Source organism: Catharus ustulatus, assembly GCF_009819885.2.
Source record: "Catharus ustulatus isolate bCatUst1 chromosome Z unlocalized genomic scaffold, bCatUst1.pri.v2 scaffold_29_arrow_ctg1, whole genome shotgun sequence".
Lineage (NCBI taxonomy): Eukaryota > Metazoa > Chordata > Aves > Passeriformes > Turdidae > Catharus > Catharus ustulatus.
In genome coordinates this window covers 1,817,444-1,837,714 of record NW_024879446.1, presented here as the reverse complement: position 1 = coordinate 1,837,714, position 20,271 = coordinate 1,817,444, and the positions used below count along the sequence as shown (strand labels likewise).

Genomic DNA, 20,271 nt, shown 5'->3' with positions numbered 1-20,271 from the left:
TATCAGAATAGTGTGGCCGGCAGGAGCAGCGAGGTCATTCTTGCCCTGTACTCAGCTCTGGTGCGTCCACACCTTGAGTGCTGTGTCCAGTTCTGACCCCTCAATTCAGGATAATTTAGTTGCTAAGGTGGTGTTAGGTCACAGCTTGGGACTTGATGATCTATATGGTCTTTCCCAACCTGACTGATTTTGGGAAATCTCCAAGCCCTTTTTTTTCTTAAGTGGAAACATGACTCTTCATGGAGAATATTAATTTATAACCAATGATTACTTACCCTATGTAGTTAATCAGGATCACTCTTTGTTACTTTTTTATTAATAAAATGGCTGTTTGAATGTAGAACAAGTAAATTACTTAGGATTAAGCCCCTGTTTCAACAGCATTGAAGTAATACTGAGTTTCTCAGCTGTGCACAGAAAAGCCTGGAAAGTAGAACTATACTTTTACAATACTGGATTGTAGCTATTAAAATCTGAAACATTAGACCTTTATGATGGATCTTTCTGTTTTACTATTACAATTAGTAGTAGTAATTTACTTAATTTTCTTCCAATTATTTAACTGCTCTTATTTCAACCCATGGAGTTTCCTTTCTTCTTCTCCACCCTGGAGGAGTAACTACCTGCATGGTACTCAGTTGCCAGCTGGGTTAAACCATGAGAGCAAAAATGACATTTTGTACATTTCCCGTGCTATTTCAAGATTCCTCGTAGACAAATGGAAAACAAAGTTTAAAAAAAAATCAAAGCACTTCCCATCTTTCATTAGAAACTTTATTGTTTTAACCTACAGGTATGTGAAGTGAAATATATGATAGAGAGAGGGAGAATGATGAACATCAGTCATCTTTGGAAAATATATATGTTCTCACAACAAAACACTTTTTTCTTGTTACAACTAAGAAAAAAAAAAGCGCCAGGCACACTTGATAGGTTTTCTTTAAAAATATAATACAGTTCAATCATATCAAAGTGAAGTCTTGTGGGCTAAAAAACTGAAGAGTAACGTTCAGTGCTCTAGCACTAGTACGAGTGTATCAAAAGACAAGGTTTTCTCTACAGTAATTGATGAACATACACTCATTTCTTCTCAATAATTTCAGATACTGTATATACAATCTTTAATATAAAGCAATTTTTGTCAAAACTAGCTCTGTGTTCTTTAGTCTGGACTTTAGAGCTTCAGGGTAAGAATTACTATTTGGACACATACTGGATAAAATTGTTGTTAGTATTTGAAAATCCAATCTATTTACAGTAACACATTCCTCACTTTTGATTTTATCCTAGCTTCACTTCAATATGAACTTGCAGATTGTCTCAGCAGAAAGTGGGAGTACAATGAAATCTTCCTTCCTGGAATCTGCATACACATCTCCAATTAAAGTTAATAGAAGTTCTCTGGGTAGATCAAGACAAGGACAAATTTGATGTGTAACAGCATGTTGTGATTAAAATCTTGGACACAGTAGAAAGCCATGAGGTTTGTTATGCTTCTAAGTGGCCTGAATTAATAATGCTTACAGTATTTAAAGCCTAAAGTTTATACTGACTACTTTGAAGTCAGCTATTAACTCGATGCAGCCTTTTATTAAAATGGTGACACACTGCTAGGGAACAGCTACCTCAATTTTCAGTGCTGTATTTTGTCACTATTGTAATGTGAATATATAGAGGCAAGGCATCCCTTTCCATTCCTGTCTGTGGTGAAGCCAACTCTCTGAGTGCTTGCTAAAATTGTTCCATCAACTGAGGCACTCAGCCTCTTCCACCCTACAGAATGCACCTTTAGAAGTATGTAAATTGTGTGAAGATCACAGTGGGATCTACAAGAAGAGCTGTCTGGCAGCCGTGAGGATTGAGCTGGGGATCTCTGAAGCTGAAAGCAGAGTGCACTGCAGAAAATCAATGTTCTGAGGGCCTCACCAGGAATCATTCTCTCATGTAAATTCACAAGCCATTTGTTTGCCTTGCATGTACTGCAGATCCAGCTCAACATTGTTGTTGCTGACTAACAGCAGGAGTTTTACCCTCATGCAGGAAGGCAGACCTCAGTCATGTATATTTAAAACACACACAATAAGCAAAATCACAGTAAACTCATCTATTTTCATGAATATTTTACTGAATATATCACTTGAGGATATGTGACATCCTGGAAATTTTAAAAACCTCCCAACATTTATTCAGCTCTTCACTTTTTTCCATGTTAAAAGCATTGTTTATACGATGAAGATAATTTACCTAGTGATCTTCAAAAAGAGCAAGAAGTTTTTGTGAGCTCCCTATTGTTAAATGCAGCATTTTCTATTCATGGCTTTAGAGATAAAAGGTTTTATTTTAAAGTCTGTTTCACACAATACAAAAAACAAGTGTATATAGTAGCTCTACATTTTATCTAAATGCATACAAACCCAATCAGTACTTCATCTTAGACAGGGATTAAACGGCAATCAGCCTCAGAAATCTTCTAGCTAATATCTGTACTTTCCAAATCCATAGAGAATGGAATTATTCATTCCAAGGATGTAACAGAAATGCCCAAGGAACTGCAAAACAGCCAGTATCCTTTCCCCATCCATCAGCAACACACCAACCCTTCAGACAAGGTGCTACAGGGGCACTGCCAGGAAATGTTAAATGCCGGCACCTCACTCTTAGGTTCCTAAAAGGATCTTTTCACTGAAAGAGGATGTCTAGTCTGTAACAACCATGTTATTTTTAGGTTTGGGACATTTTTAGGTTTGGGGAAAATTCTGTCCAGGATGGATACCTTGGTGAATTTAATTTTCACTGGATCATGTAGTTCATAATAGACCTTTTGGAAGGACCGCAGGCCTTTTTTGGGAAAAAGGGGCTGCTTTGGGATGATGGTCTCCATCCACATGGTCAACAGAATAAGAACAAGGAACTGTTTTTTCCTTTTCTTCTGTGTTCTTGTAGTCATTGTCAAAAATACCTTGATTTTCTCCCCCTGAAGGAATTAATTAATCTGAACTGTAATGTATTTTTTAATTACCTCTGATAAACATCACTGTGAATTCTTACTTTGATCCTCTTGCTCTGCCCAGAGGTCCCTTGAACTGGACAAAATAAAGGCCAGTTGGCAAAAATGCAAAAGAAATGGACATACACACACACACGAATATTTTTGCAGTTACAAGCTAGTTCACTAAAAACAGACACACAGCGTAAAAATGGAGACAGAAGTTCATAAAGGTGGGGGGTACATGTGTCACATTATTAGCAATGCAAAAGACCAGCTTAAGCATGTGTTTCCCTACATCAACTATAAAAAAGAAAAGGTGCTTTTTTAGCAAGTATGCACAGAGTTTGTTTAGTTATTTCAAAGAAAACAAAAGTCAGAACACTTTACTATCTTTATCCTATATTACAGTAATTGTCACTACCTTTTTATAAAATGTAAACCCTTCCTTGCAGTTAAGATTTACAGAAGTCATCACCTTTGTCCACTCCTTACATAATCAGTCCGTGGTGACAAAAATCAACTGATTCAATTGACATATTGTTTGAAGTAATAACTGATATGTTGTGGATCACTAGTTTGTGTGTGGCAGAAACAGTGGTCTGAACTGTAACACATGAAGCAGAACTGTAGCAAAATATTTGTTCAAAACTGGTGCTGGGTCTGCAGTACCAAGAGATCTTGAAGCTTCATGTAAATATCGATGTATGCAATTATTTTATCTCCAGAACTATTCAAGACAAGTACATCCACCATCTGCAATGGACGGCAATGCCTGATGATGGATTTCTCAAACAACTGCAACATTGTGCTTCCTTATCCCCATCAGATCTTGTTTCTCATAATATGTCTTGACTAAAGATAAAAATGGAAGGTAAAATTTGGCAAGGCAGTTTTCCTTCTACTAGTGAGTAAGTGGTGAATTAGATCACCTGTACAAAGTGGTATTTGGTAAATTGCACTGTCCTGGGAGTATTACTACTCTGGAACATGACAGACATGAAGCCTATACTTGAAGTCACTAAAATGTGATGTTATCAAGACTAATCTGCAAACTACTATTTTTTAAGCCAGTATATTACAGTATAAACGTGTTGCATACCTGTTTCTAGAAAATGTACTGCTTGAAAAAAAAAAAAAGAAGAATCAGGATCCCCACAGTGTGGCATTTGTCCATCTGTCACTTGTAGGCGCAATGCAGACCTCATGCTGAGATTCTGCTGAAGGTACAGCAATTATCTGCCGGACAGATGAGGAGCCAAGAGAGATGGTAAACTACAGAGGAAGGAGCACAACCGTGCCACTCTGCCCCTTGAGAGTCCCAGTGTTATAGGCATCAGCTTCTTGCGGGGTCATTTGCTGCTGACCCCCTCTGTGGAGGGTGTGGGGCTCCCTCGGACAGGAAGCAGGTCGTAGTGGCACGGAATGTGGCTGTTTTTTGGGAGGTCATAGGGATCCTGGCCGAAGCGTCCACTGCTGCTGCCAAATGCGCCCTGGACAATGCTCACCGTGGGCTCTGTGTGGAGAGAGAGCATACATTTAACTTCAGAGAAAACACTTGACACTTCATTTCAGTTTCTGCTGCACTAGGAAGATTCCTCATTACGCTGAGTCCTCAAATGTAGCTGTAGAAACACAGGTTGGTGTTGTTGCTTCACACTTGTAGCAGGGCCCTGCCATGAGTGTCTTTACTGACAGAAACGAGACAGCATCTCTTCCTTCTGTCTTCAATTTCAGCAAATTAAAAAAACAAAACAACAATCTGAATTTGTGGGTTTTAGTCAAGACTTGATAACTGTCCTTAAAAGCAGAATGGGTATGTTGATGGATTTCGGTGATCTCTACCTGCATGCAGAAAAGGAAAATACATCCTGTGACAGTGGACACCATTTATTATAGCTGAGATGATCAGCATAGCTAACACTCCACAGGACCCCAAAGATTTCTGTAACTACAGAAATATGGTAACTAGGTAGGGCCCATAATAGTGGAATACTATGTCTGTGGGTGAAGATGCCATTTTTTTTTCTAATCAATAGAAGGAAACAGAACTTCAACTCTGCGATACGTAACTCCAGCTGCATTCAGTCTCACCCAGCGATGAACTCCACTGAAATCAAATGCTAAGCTTATCTTATACTGTTCATCAAAGGAAGGCTTTCACATCAGGGACAGAGCTGAAGGTACATCAAACCCTGCTTGTGTCAATTACAGCAGAAGAGTAAATAATGCTGTTGTTACAGCTTTTGAGCAGAACACAGAATCTGAACATGTAATTCTGTTTTTCCAGTGATTTTCAGGTGTTTTGATGAAACTGAATCAAAGAATAAAAAGCCCAGTGCTCTTTGTTCCCAGCCCCCAGCATCCAGAGGTAATGTTTTGTACCTACCAACTTCATACACATTCTTGCTGGCTGTGGCAGAGCCGGCGATCTCGGCGTAGGGGGAGTCACGACGTGCTGGGGACTTCATTTCCACGTAGCCACATTCTGAACTCTTTGGCACCAGAGCTGGTGGGTCTTTGATAGTAGCATAGGGATTCTCAGAGCTGCTCAGTGAGCAATTACTTAAATTGTATTCTGAGTTCTTCACCAGGTCTACAAAAAGAAAAACATATTAATGTCTCAAGCATGCTGTGTGCTGTGGACATTGGTACCAAAAAATACAAAAGGGTTTTCTTTCATGCTGAGTTCTAAAAAGTGAATATTTAAATGGAAACCTGGAAACCAGTCGTAACACTTCAAAATTATTTACAGCAATCAATGAAAGCATCTCAACTGCTATGCTCCTTAATGGGCTTAATTTTGCCATCAGAAAATTGCTGTTGCAAAATCCAAGCATCTCAAATTCTGGTTAAAATAGTTACTAGCATTATATAGAGGAAAGTTGTAAAATGAGTTTTTAACAAGCACTTCAGAACACTTTCTGCCCCTCCAGGTACTGAACTCAAAACACTTGAAATAACTGATCTGAGACTGTTCCAAGAGCAATGTCTGGGCAAACGGCAGCATGATTTCTAGGGATGGCTTGGGTGGTGCAGAGTTTCAGTACTTGAAAACACTAAAAGCATAACCAGTTTCTTCTAAGTTTCTGTAAGTCACACACAGGAGAACTGGAAAGAAAGTATCAGGTGGATTGTGATATCAGGATTTAACTGAAGGATGAATAACTGGTTTCAGACATGTATTTGCTTGTGGTGGGAAGCAATTTTGTGGTGTTTGTGTTACTTTGTCCTCTGTGCTGCTTTGTGTAACATGAGACTTCCTTAGCTCATTCCTGACTACATCTACAACATGAGACTGAGCTTGGTGGACCTGTCAGTGCTCACAATTTTGTGACTCATTTGAACTGGGCTTTCTGTACTCATAGAATTGTAGAACCGTTTGGGTTATAAAAGACCTTTCAGATCATGGAGTCCAGCCATTTATATAACACGGCCAAATCCATCACATAAGCATGTTCTTAAGTGTCAAATCTTCACATCTTTTAAATCCCCTTGGGGATGGTGACTCCACCATTGCCCTGGGCAGCCTGTGCCAATGTTTGACAACCCTTTCAGGAAGGAGTTCCTCCTCATATGCTCCATCTCAATGTCTGAGGGGCCCAGAGCTAACCCCAGGATTCGAGCTGTGGCCTCAGGAATGCTTCCTGGGACAGCCCAGGGGCCATTGGCCTCTTAGCCACCTAGGCACCCCTGGGCTCATGTCCAGCTGCTGTCACAGCACTCCCAGTGCCTGTCCCAGCTTTCCAGCCACTTCTCCCCCAGCCTGGAGCTGCAGGGGGTTGTTGTGACCTGAGGGCAGGAAAAACCAGGTGTAAGAAATCCCTCTGTCAGTTTAACTGTGCCCTACTGTACACAAGAGGGCAAACCAACTGCCTTCTGTCTGTGTTTACTGCACTATTTATATGGACTTTGCTACACCTTTTCCCTTGTTTGGCTATCCAGGGACCCTTGGCATGCTCTGATCAGGTACCACAAACAGTGACACACATCAGGGGGGTACAATGTAGTCTTGTGAGAAAACTGCATAGTATCAAAGTATCAGACCACTACCCTGAATTTTGGAAGCTTTTCATTTCTGTCTGTGTCTGTGTATTTTGATATCCTTTCCATGGGCCATCCACAGGGGATGTGGTGAAGGTTTGTGGTCATACAGACCATGCCAGCCGCAGTTGGAACTGTCTCTCTTTTAATGCCTTTCAGAAGAGGCAACATGTGTTCTGTAGTCTAGAACTTAGCTGTGACTCAAGCATGACAGAAAACATTTGATCTCTGTGACACACAGGGGACTTAAAATGGCTTGATTTGTGGTTTTGATTTCTAGTAAAAAAAAAAAAAATCCAACAATCTTCCTTCAAAAAAGATAAAAAACCCACACCAGCAAACAAACCAATCATGCATTGATTTAGTGTCTATGCAAACTTTAGTCTAGAATTATTTTTATATTCTCTTTACCTAGAAACTACATGTAATTTAGAAAAGTAGAAGGTATGTCTATGTAATTTCATCTAAGTACATCAGGAAGAAACCTTACCTTTCAGGGACTTCCCCACATATCCCCTATCAAGTCCAAAAGCACCTGAGAAGAAAATGATACAAAAAACCAGAATAGTTTTAAAATCAAAGAAAACAAAAGTGACTAGACATCAACTGCTAAATGTTTCAGAATTGCCTTGATACTCATTTCTACCCCAGCTGAATAATTCTCTAAGGACTGTGGAACTGCCCAGGACGGGGGTACAGAAGCACTTGTACTCTTGGCTTGCACATTTTCCAACAGGAACAGGGAAGGTGAGTCATAAGGGACCATTAAATGGTCAAGTTTGACCTCACATAATGCCAATTACTCACCCTTGAATAATCCTAACAAGTGCTGTTGGTCTATAGTTTTTTAGTTTGTTTGTTTTTTGCTTTTGTTTTTGTTTTGTCTGGATAAACCCTACCTACCAGAATGGCATCCCACCTTGACCTGAAAATCTCAAGGCGTGCAGAGTTCACTCCAACTCCCAATGCTCTGCTTCCAAATTTAACCCCTCCTGAATGTGGGTCACCTTGTTCCAGCCCCAGTGGCCTGAACATCTCGCATCTGAATTTACAACTCTGCAATTACCCGTTACACAGATTTCTCTCAAAAAATATTAAGAGCAGTGCACGACAGCTGTCCACAGAGACCTGGCAGTTTCCTGGTTACTGAGCTATTCAAATAGCTTCAACTGATATTGTGGAGAGCTAGTTTTTTAATTAGACTGTATTGTGGTACTATGCTAGAAGCATTATAAAAGCCTAAAATTATTTTATCCATGCACTATCTAAACCAATGTAGTAATTTTCAAGAGGGAAGTGATATTTTTAAGTGGACCTAAACATAATTTTATTCCTACCCCATCTTCATTTATTAGATCTCATGTCATCTGTCCTGTTGTTTTCACAAGTTTGATGCTCAGGTCTCCAGCCTTGAGTTACCCAAGTAATTCTATTTCATTTTCTAGGAAACAGACTCAATATCAGCATTCATCCAGTCCTCTGGACCCTCCCTGTTGCTCAAGATCTCCTGCCTTGGGCTAACCACAGCAAGTGTCCCTGAGGAGCATTTAGTGTGAGTTCAGATGCTCTAAGAAAATACAAAGCTGAATATTGAGCATGATGACTGAAATCCTTTCCTGAAAAAAAACAAAAAAAACCAAAAAAAAACCAACCCAAACAAAATCCAAATCAAACACAACAATTCTGAGTCTGAATTGTGGTTTGACCAAGGTTGGGGAAGACCGGGGGAAAAAAACAGTGCTGCATACTGTTCTTAAAGGCTTTCACTGGTCAGTGCAATCCAGACTTTTTGGAATGCATGAGAGTAGAAAAGAATGAAAATACATAAAAGCAGGATTTAAAAAAGCATAAAGTAAGGTATAGCAACTCTCACCACTTCTTGGGAATTTCTCTTCTTAAAGACAGCACTCTGTCTCTTAGCAAACAGGAGGCTTATCTGGGAAGATCTACTATTTACACCTGAAGTGGCTCAGGTAATGGAAAAATACAGTAATTTCACGAATACAAGCTGCACGGACTATAAGCCGCATCTCTGAGTGTTGGCAAACATTTCGTTCTTTGTCCATAAATAAGCCGCACCTGAGTATAAGCCGCTCTGTCGTTCGCAGTGAGGACCTACGTGCAACAAAGTTGCCAAATAGTAACAGAATCGCGGGATGGCGGGGTTTACTGGCTGGGCTCGGGCTGTGCAGGTTCGGCCCGCTCGGGGCTGCTGACGGGGTCAGGGGGCCCAGCTCGGTGGGGCCACTCGGGGCCGGTCGCTGCTGCCACTGGGCTTGCTTGCCCCGGCCCACTGCTGCACTGCGGTGGCAGGGGGGCACGGAGCCCGCCAGCATCCGCAGCGGTGGTGGGAGGCAGGGATGGAGCCCACTGGCACCCATGGCAGCGGCAGGCAGGGACGGGAGACCCCCTGCCTCCCCCCGGGCCACGGGGCCAGCAGGAGGGAGTCCCCCACCTCCCCTGGGCTGTGCTGCCTGAAGGAGGGAGTCCCCCGCCTTCCCCCCTCAGCGTTGCCTGCACAGAGCCCAGCTCCACCTGCCGCGCAACAGAGTAACCAATTTGTAATAATCGCGTAAAGCCGGGTTTTACTGGTAGGTTGCTCGACTCGGAACCTCGGTTTGCACTTCTGGGGTTGGAAATGTCAGAAAATTATTCACATATTAGCCATTCCTTAGTGTAAGCCACATTTCTGGTATGGGAGCAAAATTTTAGTCAAAACGGTGCGGCTTGTAATCATGAAATTACTGTAATTTTGTCCCACTGTTTTATGTAACTAATCAATAAGCATATCTTTTAATAAAAATGAGATATTTTACATATCATGTCTGCACTGGGCATCTAAAACTATTCCACCATTCCTCACAAGGGGTCAGTTTTTAATCTCTTTCTTCTTGTATGTGCATCCCACGTACAAAGAATAATAGTCCATTCTCCTTTGTTTTTTTTTCCCCTTTTTTGTTCCTTTTTTTTTTCGTACCAAGCTCATTGAGGTAGCCACCATGTTTCCAGTCTGCTGGCAGTGTTCCTGTGTAATCCATGACAGCACTTCGTTTTCCAGGCTCCATATTCTTCAGGTTCACAAATAGCTGGCTGGTTTTTGCCTATTTCAAAGAAAGGTAATAAAACTGAAATTGCAAGGAAGATGCTGAATTTCCAGATGATAATCAGGAAGAGCAAAAATAAGCCAAACAGGAGGAGAGATTAGGGAACAATGTAAAATAAACTAAAGCCTGTCAGAGAAGTTCCCATGTTTTTCTGCTTTACCTTTGCTAAGGTCAGTCTCTCCATGTTGGTGACATGAGGTGGGCTGGAGCACTGAGTCAGAGTATGGTAACTGGGGTTAGAGAAATAGTGGCTGTTGACATTTCCACCATTGGTGTGAGGGATGGTTTCTGAGAAGAAAGGAAAATGCACAGTGGAAAATAACACAGATTTTTTTTCTTAAGATACGTTTTTGAGAGTGTTGCACTGATTTCCAAATCTGACCCAGAGTTTCTCAAAAAAAAAACCCCAACAAACACAAAGTCAAATGTATTTTACCCATTCCAAGGAATCAGAGATACAGGACAGGAAGTTACAAGTTAATGTCCTCACTTTTAGCAAGGAGCATTCTCAGGTGTAACCTGCTAATTTACGTCCTCTCTCTGCTCTGGTCCATTACTCTGTTTTTCCTTTCTAGTCGTCATTGCAGTCACTTGTATCATCAAGTCTGCACCAACATTTTCTAGTGCTTCAAGAACACCAGGACCTTTGCTAATTTGCTTTTTTCTTAACTCTGACAAGTCTTCCTGCTACCTTCTTCCTCTGCTGCTTTCTTTAACAATGGTGGTCAGAAGGCATAAAACCTAAAGTTTCACATACCCATTGAATACCAACTCACAGGCACTTTAACAGGTCAAAAACTCCTGTTGGTTTCATTGCTTCTTCCCTTATTTAGTTTCAAACCATTTGCTGTCTGTTTGTCGCAGAATCTTGCCACTGATAGCGCAAAATTCTGATTTTTCTACACTCTTTCTCTATTCAAGCTGTTAGCATTGAAGTCCCTTGTAGAAACCAGGTTTTGCCACACTCCAACCATACAAAAAAGTTGGCACAGAGGATAGAAATGTCCAGGTTCAATGCAGAAAAAAATTTTGAGGGTGCAAAATGTTGCATAGGAAAGTGAGGTACGTGGTCACTTTTCTTTACAATTAACACATTACGCTGGGATGGGCCACCGTCATGGTATTCAAAAGCAGAAATATGTGAATTCAAGCCCTGTTAGGGGCAGATCTGAGCACAAAGCCAAGAGATGGAAGAAAAAAACAAGTGTTTTGAACATCACAAACCTGAAATGGTGTAATCTGCATTGATGACCCTCATAGCAGGGGTGTAGGTCACGGTGGGCATGTGTGTCTCTTTCCCTTTCTGCTTCTGCCTGTAAATGATGAAGAGCACTAGCAGGAAAAGCACAACCAGGATAAGAATGATGATGCCAGCTATGGCTCCTATCTGGTAGGAGTCAGCAGGGAGGACAGTGCTGGTACGGCTCAAGCTGTTCAGGTTTCCCACTATAATTACACCGGCTAGAATAGAAGAAGAAAGGAAAATCAGTGGCATAAACCCAGAGGGGTCACGTGTTAGGAGCAGGAGAAAAATTTTCACTCTAAATCTAACTGTATTCAATTATGCCAGATTAGAACTCTGCCAGAAATAAATCCTAAATTTAAGGAAAAAACACTTAAAATCTTCACAGAAAGGAAAAACACTCAGAATCTTCACAGGAAAGAGATGTTGAAAAGTTTTAACATTCTTTGGGCAAAAGTACAGGGCAGGAAACGTCCATGCTCCATCAGCACCTTTGAGCAGCATAGCCCTGTAATTTCATTCAAATCTGCACTCCAGTTACTTTGCTCACTGAGGCATCTAATTTAAAGCCTCCATTACTTACATGAATTAACAGAATATGTTACCTAAATACACCCATCAGATTCATTTAGTTAATGACACAGAGATGATGTTTAATTGGTGAATCCAGTTTCTGTGTGAAAAGATGACATTAAATATTTTTTAAAATATTTTGAAAAGAAATAATGAAATCTTTACCTTGATCACACCTGGCCCCTTTCCAGCCTGGGCTGCAGTAGCAGGTCCCCGTGATGTGATCACAGGTGGAGTTGTTCAGGCAATCACAGATCTGGCGGCATCCATACCCGTATGTGCCCTGAGGACACTCTGCACAGAACAAAAGCAAGCAGAAACTCATTAAAGACTTTGGAGTTACAGGTCTGCAGCACCACAGAGTCCAACGCTGCACGTTCCTGTCTGTGGGCAGCAGGTGGCAATGTGTCATCAGCATCAGATCTCCCCCTGGAAATGCTCCTAAGAGGAGTGTGCAGGAGACAGAGAAATTGTGTTTAGATGTGTATTCATCCTTCACTTGCAATACCACTAAGACAGTGCAGCAAGGAATCAAGAAGAAAAAAGGCAAAAAAGATAAAAAGGGTAAAAGAAAGCAGTGAGGAAAGGGGCAAGGTGTGAATAAAGAGAGAGAAGACGCAGATCACAGTGCCTGAAAATCTTGTTATCATACAGGTAGAGCCAGGTGTCCTGTGGTGTGACAGATGTGCTGATGTAAAACAGCAGAAGGAAAGGGCCTAACAGTGAGTCTAAAATGCACTAGACATTTACAGAGAAATAAAACTGCTGCCCATAGCAGGCTCTGATACTGCAATGTATACATTGAGAACTACGGACAGGAGAAACATGCTAAATTGTGGAGAATAAGGTAATTGGGAAAGTTGTACTTAGTAATTTGAATTACTTGAATACAATACTTAATTACTGATCAAAGTGTCTCCTTCTCCTACTTCATGTAAGTATCTTGGTAGAAAATTGCCCTACAGTGATAAAAATTATTTTATACTGCCACCTCTTGGAACTGTGTGGCCTGTCACATTATAGTAGTTCTGATGGTTTTAGCAAGTGTAGTATTTCTTCATTTTTTCTGAAATTTCTCAAGAGTTCTGCAACTATATTTACTTCTTTTTTGTTTTTTCAAAAGAATCTAACTCCTCTTTCATGCATTCCTAATTTGGAATAATTTAAAAAATAAAACAGAGAATGGTCTGGCAGTCTTGACAAATCCCAACTCAATTGAAAAAGTTCATGTTTATGTTACCTCCTCCTTCTCTTGATTACACTCAATAAAACAAGATTCTAAGTACTGAGATAATGGGTGGGCAAAACCCATCATATCGTAATGTATTTTGGCATTTCAAGATCAGAATTGATATATCTGAATATATACCTGAATGAATACCAAAACATTTAGCTTAACATTGCTAGATCATTATTATCAACTTGTAGGATAAGATACAAAATCCATAACAGAGTTAGATTTGCCCAATTATTAAAAGTTATGTTTCAACATCAAGAGACTATCTTAAAAAGGTATCTTTTCCTGAACATTAGTGATGTTTTGAGGAGAAACACAGATGTTATCAGAATGCACAAATTTGGGAGCACAGCTCCGTGAAGTCAGCAAAGGTTGGACAAACAGTCCTCTGCTCACAAGCCTGACTATTCTTTTACTGTTGTAAAACACTACAGATAAAATAATACACCAGTGATGTCTGTGGTATTATCCCTGATCTTCCTGAGGAGAGAGCCACACACACATGAAAACAAAACGCTACCTACGATGCTTTTATAAACCAGTTGCACTGTAAAACCACATTGCCAAGATTAATTTAATCCACCAGCACTGATGCTTTAGTTCTTATCTCCAGTTTTTCAGCTACTAGCTGTCACTGCAGTTTATAGTAATGGATACTTTTTGTTGCTTTCACAGAATGATAATGACAATTCCCTGGATTCATTTTGTTGCTTTTACATGACAGAGTAACTGGGTGTTCTCTTAGCAGTACGCCCAAAGCGACTAAAACTCAGTGAAAGGAACAGACAGCACAATCGTAACAATCCTGTTGGGTTTTAAACTGTTTGGGAAAGCCTGTGGACAGCTCTGTGCCCATGAGAACTGCTCCTGGAGGCCAATGGCTGTGTCTCGAGACAGAGAGAGGGGTGTGCTCACTATGCTCGCAGTGCCGCCCCATGAAGCCTGTCCGGCACGTGCACTGCCCGCCGATGTGGTCGCAGTCAGCTCCGTTCTGGCACTGGCAGATCGAGGCACAGTCCTTCCCAAAATACCCCAGGGGACACCCTGCAACACAAGCAGAGGGAGGGGGAAGAGGGATGAAACAGCTGCTCTGGAAGTGGAAGACAAACACACTGGTTCACTGTGTTCCTGAGGGCTTATTGCTACAGCCCCAGAAAGGGAGAGTTCTGTCAGCACAAGGGACCAAGACCTGTCTTGTCTGGAGTGGTTTAAAACACACACCAGTCAAAAATGAGGTTGGAAAATGGTGCTGGCAGCAGCAGTTCTGAAAACAGCAGGGACAGCTCCTTGGAGAAATGGGCTCGAATAGAGATATGCGGGAGGAGGAAGAGGACACTTTGGGAGTCTGCCCATCAGTCAGTGAACCTCTGGACATGTTTCCTTCATAGTTTATGTTGAGGCATTAAAAAAGCCAAAACAACAACATACTGTAACTGAACTATTTACACAGAAATTATTTCAGTATGAAGAAGACACACCACTGCAAAGAGATCATTATTCACCAGCAGGAAGCAAAAAGTCCCCCTGACAGCTGACAGCTGAAGGAGCATAGTGAATGTCTCCCAGAACTGCATCCATATGGTCCTGTAATGTATCTGTTATTTCTTGACACTATGACATTACTCATTTGAGAGAGCAAAGTTCTGATTTTATGAAAAACATGTATTTGAACAATGAATGCAAAACACAGTCATTAGTCCCATTTTTCTTGAGGTCACACACAGGGTTGTGGCCAGGATCATAGTCAGTGAGGCAATCCGAACTGAAGGTAAACCAAACTGAAAGCGTAATATGAAAAACATTAGAAGTCAACTTTACCCATCTTTATTTCTAGCAAATGTTTATTTCTCAAACTTTGTATGAACTTTTAGCCAGCCATGTGATGAATGTCACATACCTACATCCAGTCACTGCACAGCTATTTTACCTTCACACAAAGCTCTTGGGGGAAAAAAACCATCAGTATTAATGTATTATTAAATGAAGAAAACTCCAAAAGAAATTATGATGTTACAGTCTAGTGAAATAATCTTTCAAGGTCCTAAATAAAAACAGCTTCTGTATCAGTAGCTGAATTTCATGTTCAAACTGTTCTGGAGGATAATTCCATCACTAATGCTCAGACTAAGAATGAACACAAAATTCACTTACTCTGTGTGCAGTAAAGGCCAGTCCAGCCCGGGGTGCACTTGCACTCCCCATCATAGGCACTGCAGAAAGCTCCATTGTGGCAGTTGCACGTGTGGATGCAGTTTGGTCCCCAGTGGGAAGGTGGGCAAGCTGCAACAACCCAGAGCAATTAATTAACCTCAAATGACAAAGGTTCCTTGATGCACATGAATAGTGCTGCTTCCATTCACACATGAGCACTGCTTTGTTTGGTGTTCGCTGTTTTTCTCCCAAGTTCATATTTTGGGCTGCTATGTTCAGAGCTAACAGCCACAGATTTATTAATTAATTTCAGATAAGGCATCATTTTACTCCAGGTAAAAGGGCTTAAAACATTAAGTATGTGAAAAATGCCTACTTGATTCACAGTAAATAGGACATTCATAGCAGCTTTATCACAGAGAAAGTCATTAGGTTTCCTTTCTTCACTTACTTTTTACTCTGCAAACAGTTAAGGTGATACAGCTTTTAAATCTCGAAAAGTGAAGGAAAACAGAGAAGGCTGAAACTCCTATATAGGCTAGAGCTTTAGGTTCAATACTGAGCCCTCTTTCTGCGCTTCCATTGTTAAACTTCACATATTTGCTGAAACGTGGTGAAGATAATCAGGTCTGTACCTTAATCTGGTCAACTCAGATGGTTACATGGGTCCAGTCATCAATATAATATTTCTAAACACCAAGTAATTATCCCCAGAATGGAGACTATTTTGCTCACAATCATGTCGACTCATTATGAGATAGAATTTACTGGCTCCTTTGGAAATGTCATGATGGATGAATCTGATCCTATGTGCTGCCACTAGAACTGTGAAGTGGTTTCAAAATACTAATTACTATTCAAAGAGAGCAAAATATAATTTTCTACATGGTAGACTATCACTAAGTGAAGAGAGTACTTAAGAATAGATCCTTTCTGTAGGACTCTCATCTTGAGGAGTTTTTTTCCTTTAGTAAAGAAAGCAGTACTTCAAGTAGTACTCGGTATTTAAAAAATAAACAGTAAAATAAATAATTCTTTAGTACTTTAAAAATAGTTTTATGGAAGTACAGTGTCAGTATTTCATAGGAGAGAAGAAACAGGTCAGACAATGAAGCCTTGGTTTTATTCCTGTGTAAATTTAAAAGGGTAGTAACTTCCTACTGTTTTGTACTGATCTGGTTGCCTGAGACAAATAAAACTTGAATCCTTTAAACTTTTGCATAATGACTCATGTATAAGTGGGCTGTACTTTTCCAAAGCATCACCTTTTTTCCCAAACTTCAGTTCATAAAAAATTATATTACGATGAATTGAAAAGAAGTACTAAATTTATTTTTTGTTACTTTCAGTTGTGCCTTGTAATTATTTTTTATTATTGTTTTGTGTTTGAAATTAGTGGTCAGCTAAAAAGGAATGTAAATCACATACAGGCAAAAAGTTAGAAGTTTAAAAAAGGTCCCTGGTTCTGAAAGAAATTAATGGAATCATTATTTTCCATGTGAACGAAAGGCCTTTATACAAAGCAAATAAACTTCCTCTGTTATGGTCCGTGAGCACAGCCCCAACAAACACTTCCATTCATATTGCTGGCACCATTTTCCTGATATTGATTCAGTGAGTAAGTCCCTCCTCCTCCTAAATACCCCTATTCTGCTATTTTCCCAACTACCTACTTATTTTACCATAAAAATAGGGACCTTTGTAGCCACTGGTTTCCACAGGAATAGGCCCAAGATTTATTCTGGTATCATACTGGTCTGTGCATGCTAATCACTTCACAGAATTTAGTCAGGAAAGTTGTTTATTGGGTTCTTTTCCCAAACTGACCAGATGTTACCCTGCACTTGTGCAGAGCCTGTTAACCTGGGCCAGTCAAACTGTAAATGATATAAACCAATGAGCCATGTTATTAAAAAATGCACTTCCCTGGATACCCCAGCACTATGTCTGATGTTCCAGGGTGTGAAGCTTTTATTCACACAAGTTGGTTGATTGAAATTTTGGCACATGGATGTTTCAGACCATGTGGATTTTAGCACCTTAAAGGGTTGAATATGCTTCTTGTGAGAGTTTTCCTTAAAACAATTATTTCCTCTAATTAGTAAATTGCATAGACCCAGGCATATGGAGAGTGACTATTTAATAAACTAACTTTACAAAAAAATAGTAAAATTAGGACCTTCCCTTCTCCTTTTTAAGTAATGAAGAGTCCAATGAGTTCATCACACCAAAACAATATTCATTGAGTGAGGCTGAATGACACTAAAACTGTCTATCTGTGAAAAAACTTACAAAAAGAAGAAAGAGGAAAATCCATCACAGAGTTACAAGCACTTAATAAAAGAGGCATAATGAAAAATTTCTTAACAAAATGTTCAAATACTTAGTAAGAACAAGGATGGTTGTGCAGCCAGAGCACTAACTTGTGTCTGAGAAAATTTCAGCTTTCTTTTTGGCCTGGCCAGAGAAGTTTAGGATCTCTCCATTACTTATCATGAAGTCCTAATTTCTGACTTAAGACAGTGTTTCTTTACAGAACAAAAAAAGGTATTTTAAATAGATGGACCCTGATAATTTGTTCTAAAATTAAAGGGAAAAAAAACCCCTGATACTTACGCTGAGAGCAGTCACTACCAATCCATCCAGGGTAGCACTGACAGGATCTATCAATAGGATTACAAGTCCCATTATTGGTGCAGGTGCATATTCCAGCGCAGTTCTTCCCAAATCTGCCACTGGGACATACTGAAAAGACATTGTCAGAATTAGAATTCCTTAGTGTGAGAACAAGATTTCATTTTCTTCATTTCAGGAGAACACAACCAATATTTGGATCAAGAGAGGTATTGCTTACTGTAAGAGTAAAGTGAGGTATTATAAATTACGGTGAGCACAGTATCCATATTCACTACACAAATAATGCAATTGAGAGTACAAGGGGTTTCATACTGAAGAATGAAAAGATTCCGGATTTATAAACTGAACATTTCACAACAGAAAGTATCTTCAGTTTCACAGCTCCCAAGTGATGGAATGGAAATAATTTTAGCACTTGGTGAGTGCATCACATGGAGTCTTTCTGTACCTTCATTGCAGAGGGCTCCAGTGAATCCAGGCAGGCAGTCACACAGGCCAGTGATGTGGTGGCAAGGGCCACTGCTGTGCACGCACTGGGGGCAGGTCTGGCTGCAGCGGTGTCCGTAGAACCCCGGCGAGCAGACTGGAACCAGAGAGGACTAAGTGTCACTGCTGCTGTCCTGCCATCAGCCACCCTGCAGAGCACCTGCTCTTGGTTTGGAACTGGTTCTGCTTTCCAACCCCAGTGATGGTCGCTGTTATTTGTGCAGCTCAGTGATTTATACTCCCAAAACAAGATCTGCTCCCTCTCCTCAAGGATTTGGTGCATTCTGGCTCATCATCACTTTGTTGACATTCCATTACATGTCAAGCCACCCTGAACTTGGATAATGTTTGGAATGCATACAGACTTTATTTGGCTCTGAAGTAACAGAGAGGATAGTTTTATCTCTAGATGAGTAAGGTCTTGATTCCTGATGTGTTTCCTAACTTGGAATTCAAATAGCCATAACTTTACTGGATAAAAAGCACAGATGTTTTCCAATTAACCTTTCTTTTACATGGTACAGAGTCACTCTAACTTTCAGAGAACCTGAGACTAGAAATACAGAGTTATCCAATTAACTGTGATGCTAAAAGCACAAGCTTCTCAAAAAGAAAAAGAAAAAAAAGGCAGGAAAAAAAGGTTGCTTCTCCTTCTTTGTTCATCTAATCCCTTTTGGCATTTACTTCCTGATAAACTAGAATATTAGGTAACAGATCAAGAGAAATACCTGAACTGCTGCAATTACACTGACAAAACTACCTTGAAATCTTTTTAGTATTTCAAATTCATTCAAGATTTAGTCTTTTAATTACAAACTTGATATAAGTTATATGGCCAAGATCTATCCACAGAGATTAACTTCTCCAAGTGAAACAGTGCCAAAAGGTCTTCCTGTTTACTGAAAAGGCAGTTTCTGACCAGGATCCAAATTATTCATATGACCTTTGTCTTCCCAGCCTGCAGACCCTGCCTCAGCGGGGCACTGGACTGGGAGCCTCTTGTCCAGGTTATAGGCACAGTTCCAAAACACAAGGGAACATTTTTATATGGCAGTGTTACACTTTGGACGCACTGATTGACTGTGGGGCTCTTTAGAGATTAGATAGTGAGAAAAATTACTGCTCAGAGTCAGAAATGCTTAAGGAATACTAATGCCACACTGATGTGGGATTTAGCAGTGCCATGCCACAGCCTTCAGACTGAAATTTTGCCATTCCTGGACTGACAGAACTTTACCTTCCTCTGCTTCTCCTTCTCCCTGACAGTGACCATTTCAGGTCATCTGCCTTTTAAGCCTCTTTTGGAAAAGCCAGAAGCATTTTTCCTTGTCCTTAACCCACCTGCTCCTGGATCCTGTTTCTGGGAGATCTGCTTTGGAAACTGAGCTCCCCTCTAGGTCCAGACAACTCACATTTCTCTTGCCTGAACACCTTTCCCCCACAGCTTCAGTGATTCAAACTGAAGACAGTTGGACTGCTGGCAAAGTCTGACAAATCTTGAGAGGGCAGACTTATTATTTACCTCCCTGATTCTGGCATGATTTTCCTTAGTTCAGCTGTATCTCTCCTCATGCAAACTGTATTTTCTGATACAAGTTTTTCAAAAGGAACCATGGGTACATTTGACATCCTCTACTTACTGTGGGGACTGATCCCACTGACTCTTCTTACAAAACAAGTGTTAAAATTCCAAACATTAACTAAGCTATTGGTCCCTAGCAGACTCAATGGGAAGGCTTTTAGTTTCTGAAACTCAAGCATATTTTATTTATCTGTATTACAAACTTAACACTAATCAATCACATTTGGA

At 40.4% G+C, this 20,271-nt stretch overlaps 1 protein-coding gene across 3 annotated transcripts in view; it reads right to left on the bottom strand.

The window, feature by feature from the left end:
• Window positions 1-756: 756 nt before the first annotated feature.
• MEGF10 (multiple EGF like domains 10) overlaps window positions 757-20,271 on the bottom strand; it is a 91,788-nt gene continuing 72,273 nt past the window's right edge. For all 3 annotated transcript variants that reach the window (XM_033086606.1, XM_033086607.1, XM_033086608.1), the window contains exons 15-25: window positions 18,424-18,558; window positions 17,955-18,083; window positions 15,339-15,467; window positions 14,103-14,231; window positions 12,116-12,244; window positions 11,359-11,595; window positions 10,295-10,422; window positions 10,008-10,131; window positions 7,521-7,565; window positions 5,376-5,582; window positions 757-4,502 (exon numbers count right to left, since the gene is read on the bottom strand). In XM_033086606.1, coding sequence (XP_032942497.1) covers window positions 4,339-4,502; window positions 5,376-5,582; window positions 7,521-7,565; window positions 10,008-10,131; window positions 10,295-10,422; window positions 11,359-11,595; window positions 12,116-12,244; window positions 14,103-14,231; window positions 15,339-15,467; window positions 17,955-18,083; window positions 18,424-18,558 — 1,556 coding nt within the window. In that variant the 3' untranslated portion in view covers window positions 757-4,338. The remainder of the gene's footprint in view (window positions 4,503-5,375; window positions 5,583-7,520; window positions 7,566-10,007; window positions 10,132-10,294; window positions 10,423-11,358; window positions 11,596-12,115; window positions 12,245-14,102; window positions 14,232-15,338; window positions 15,468-17,954; window positions 18,084-18,423; window positions 18,559-20,271) is intronic.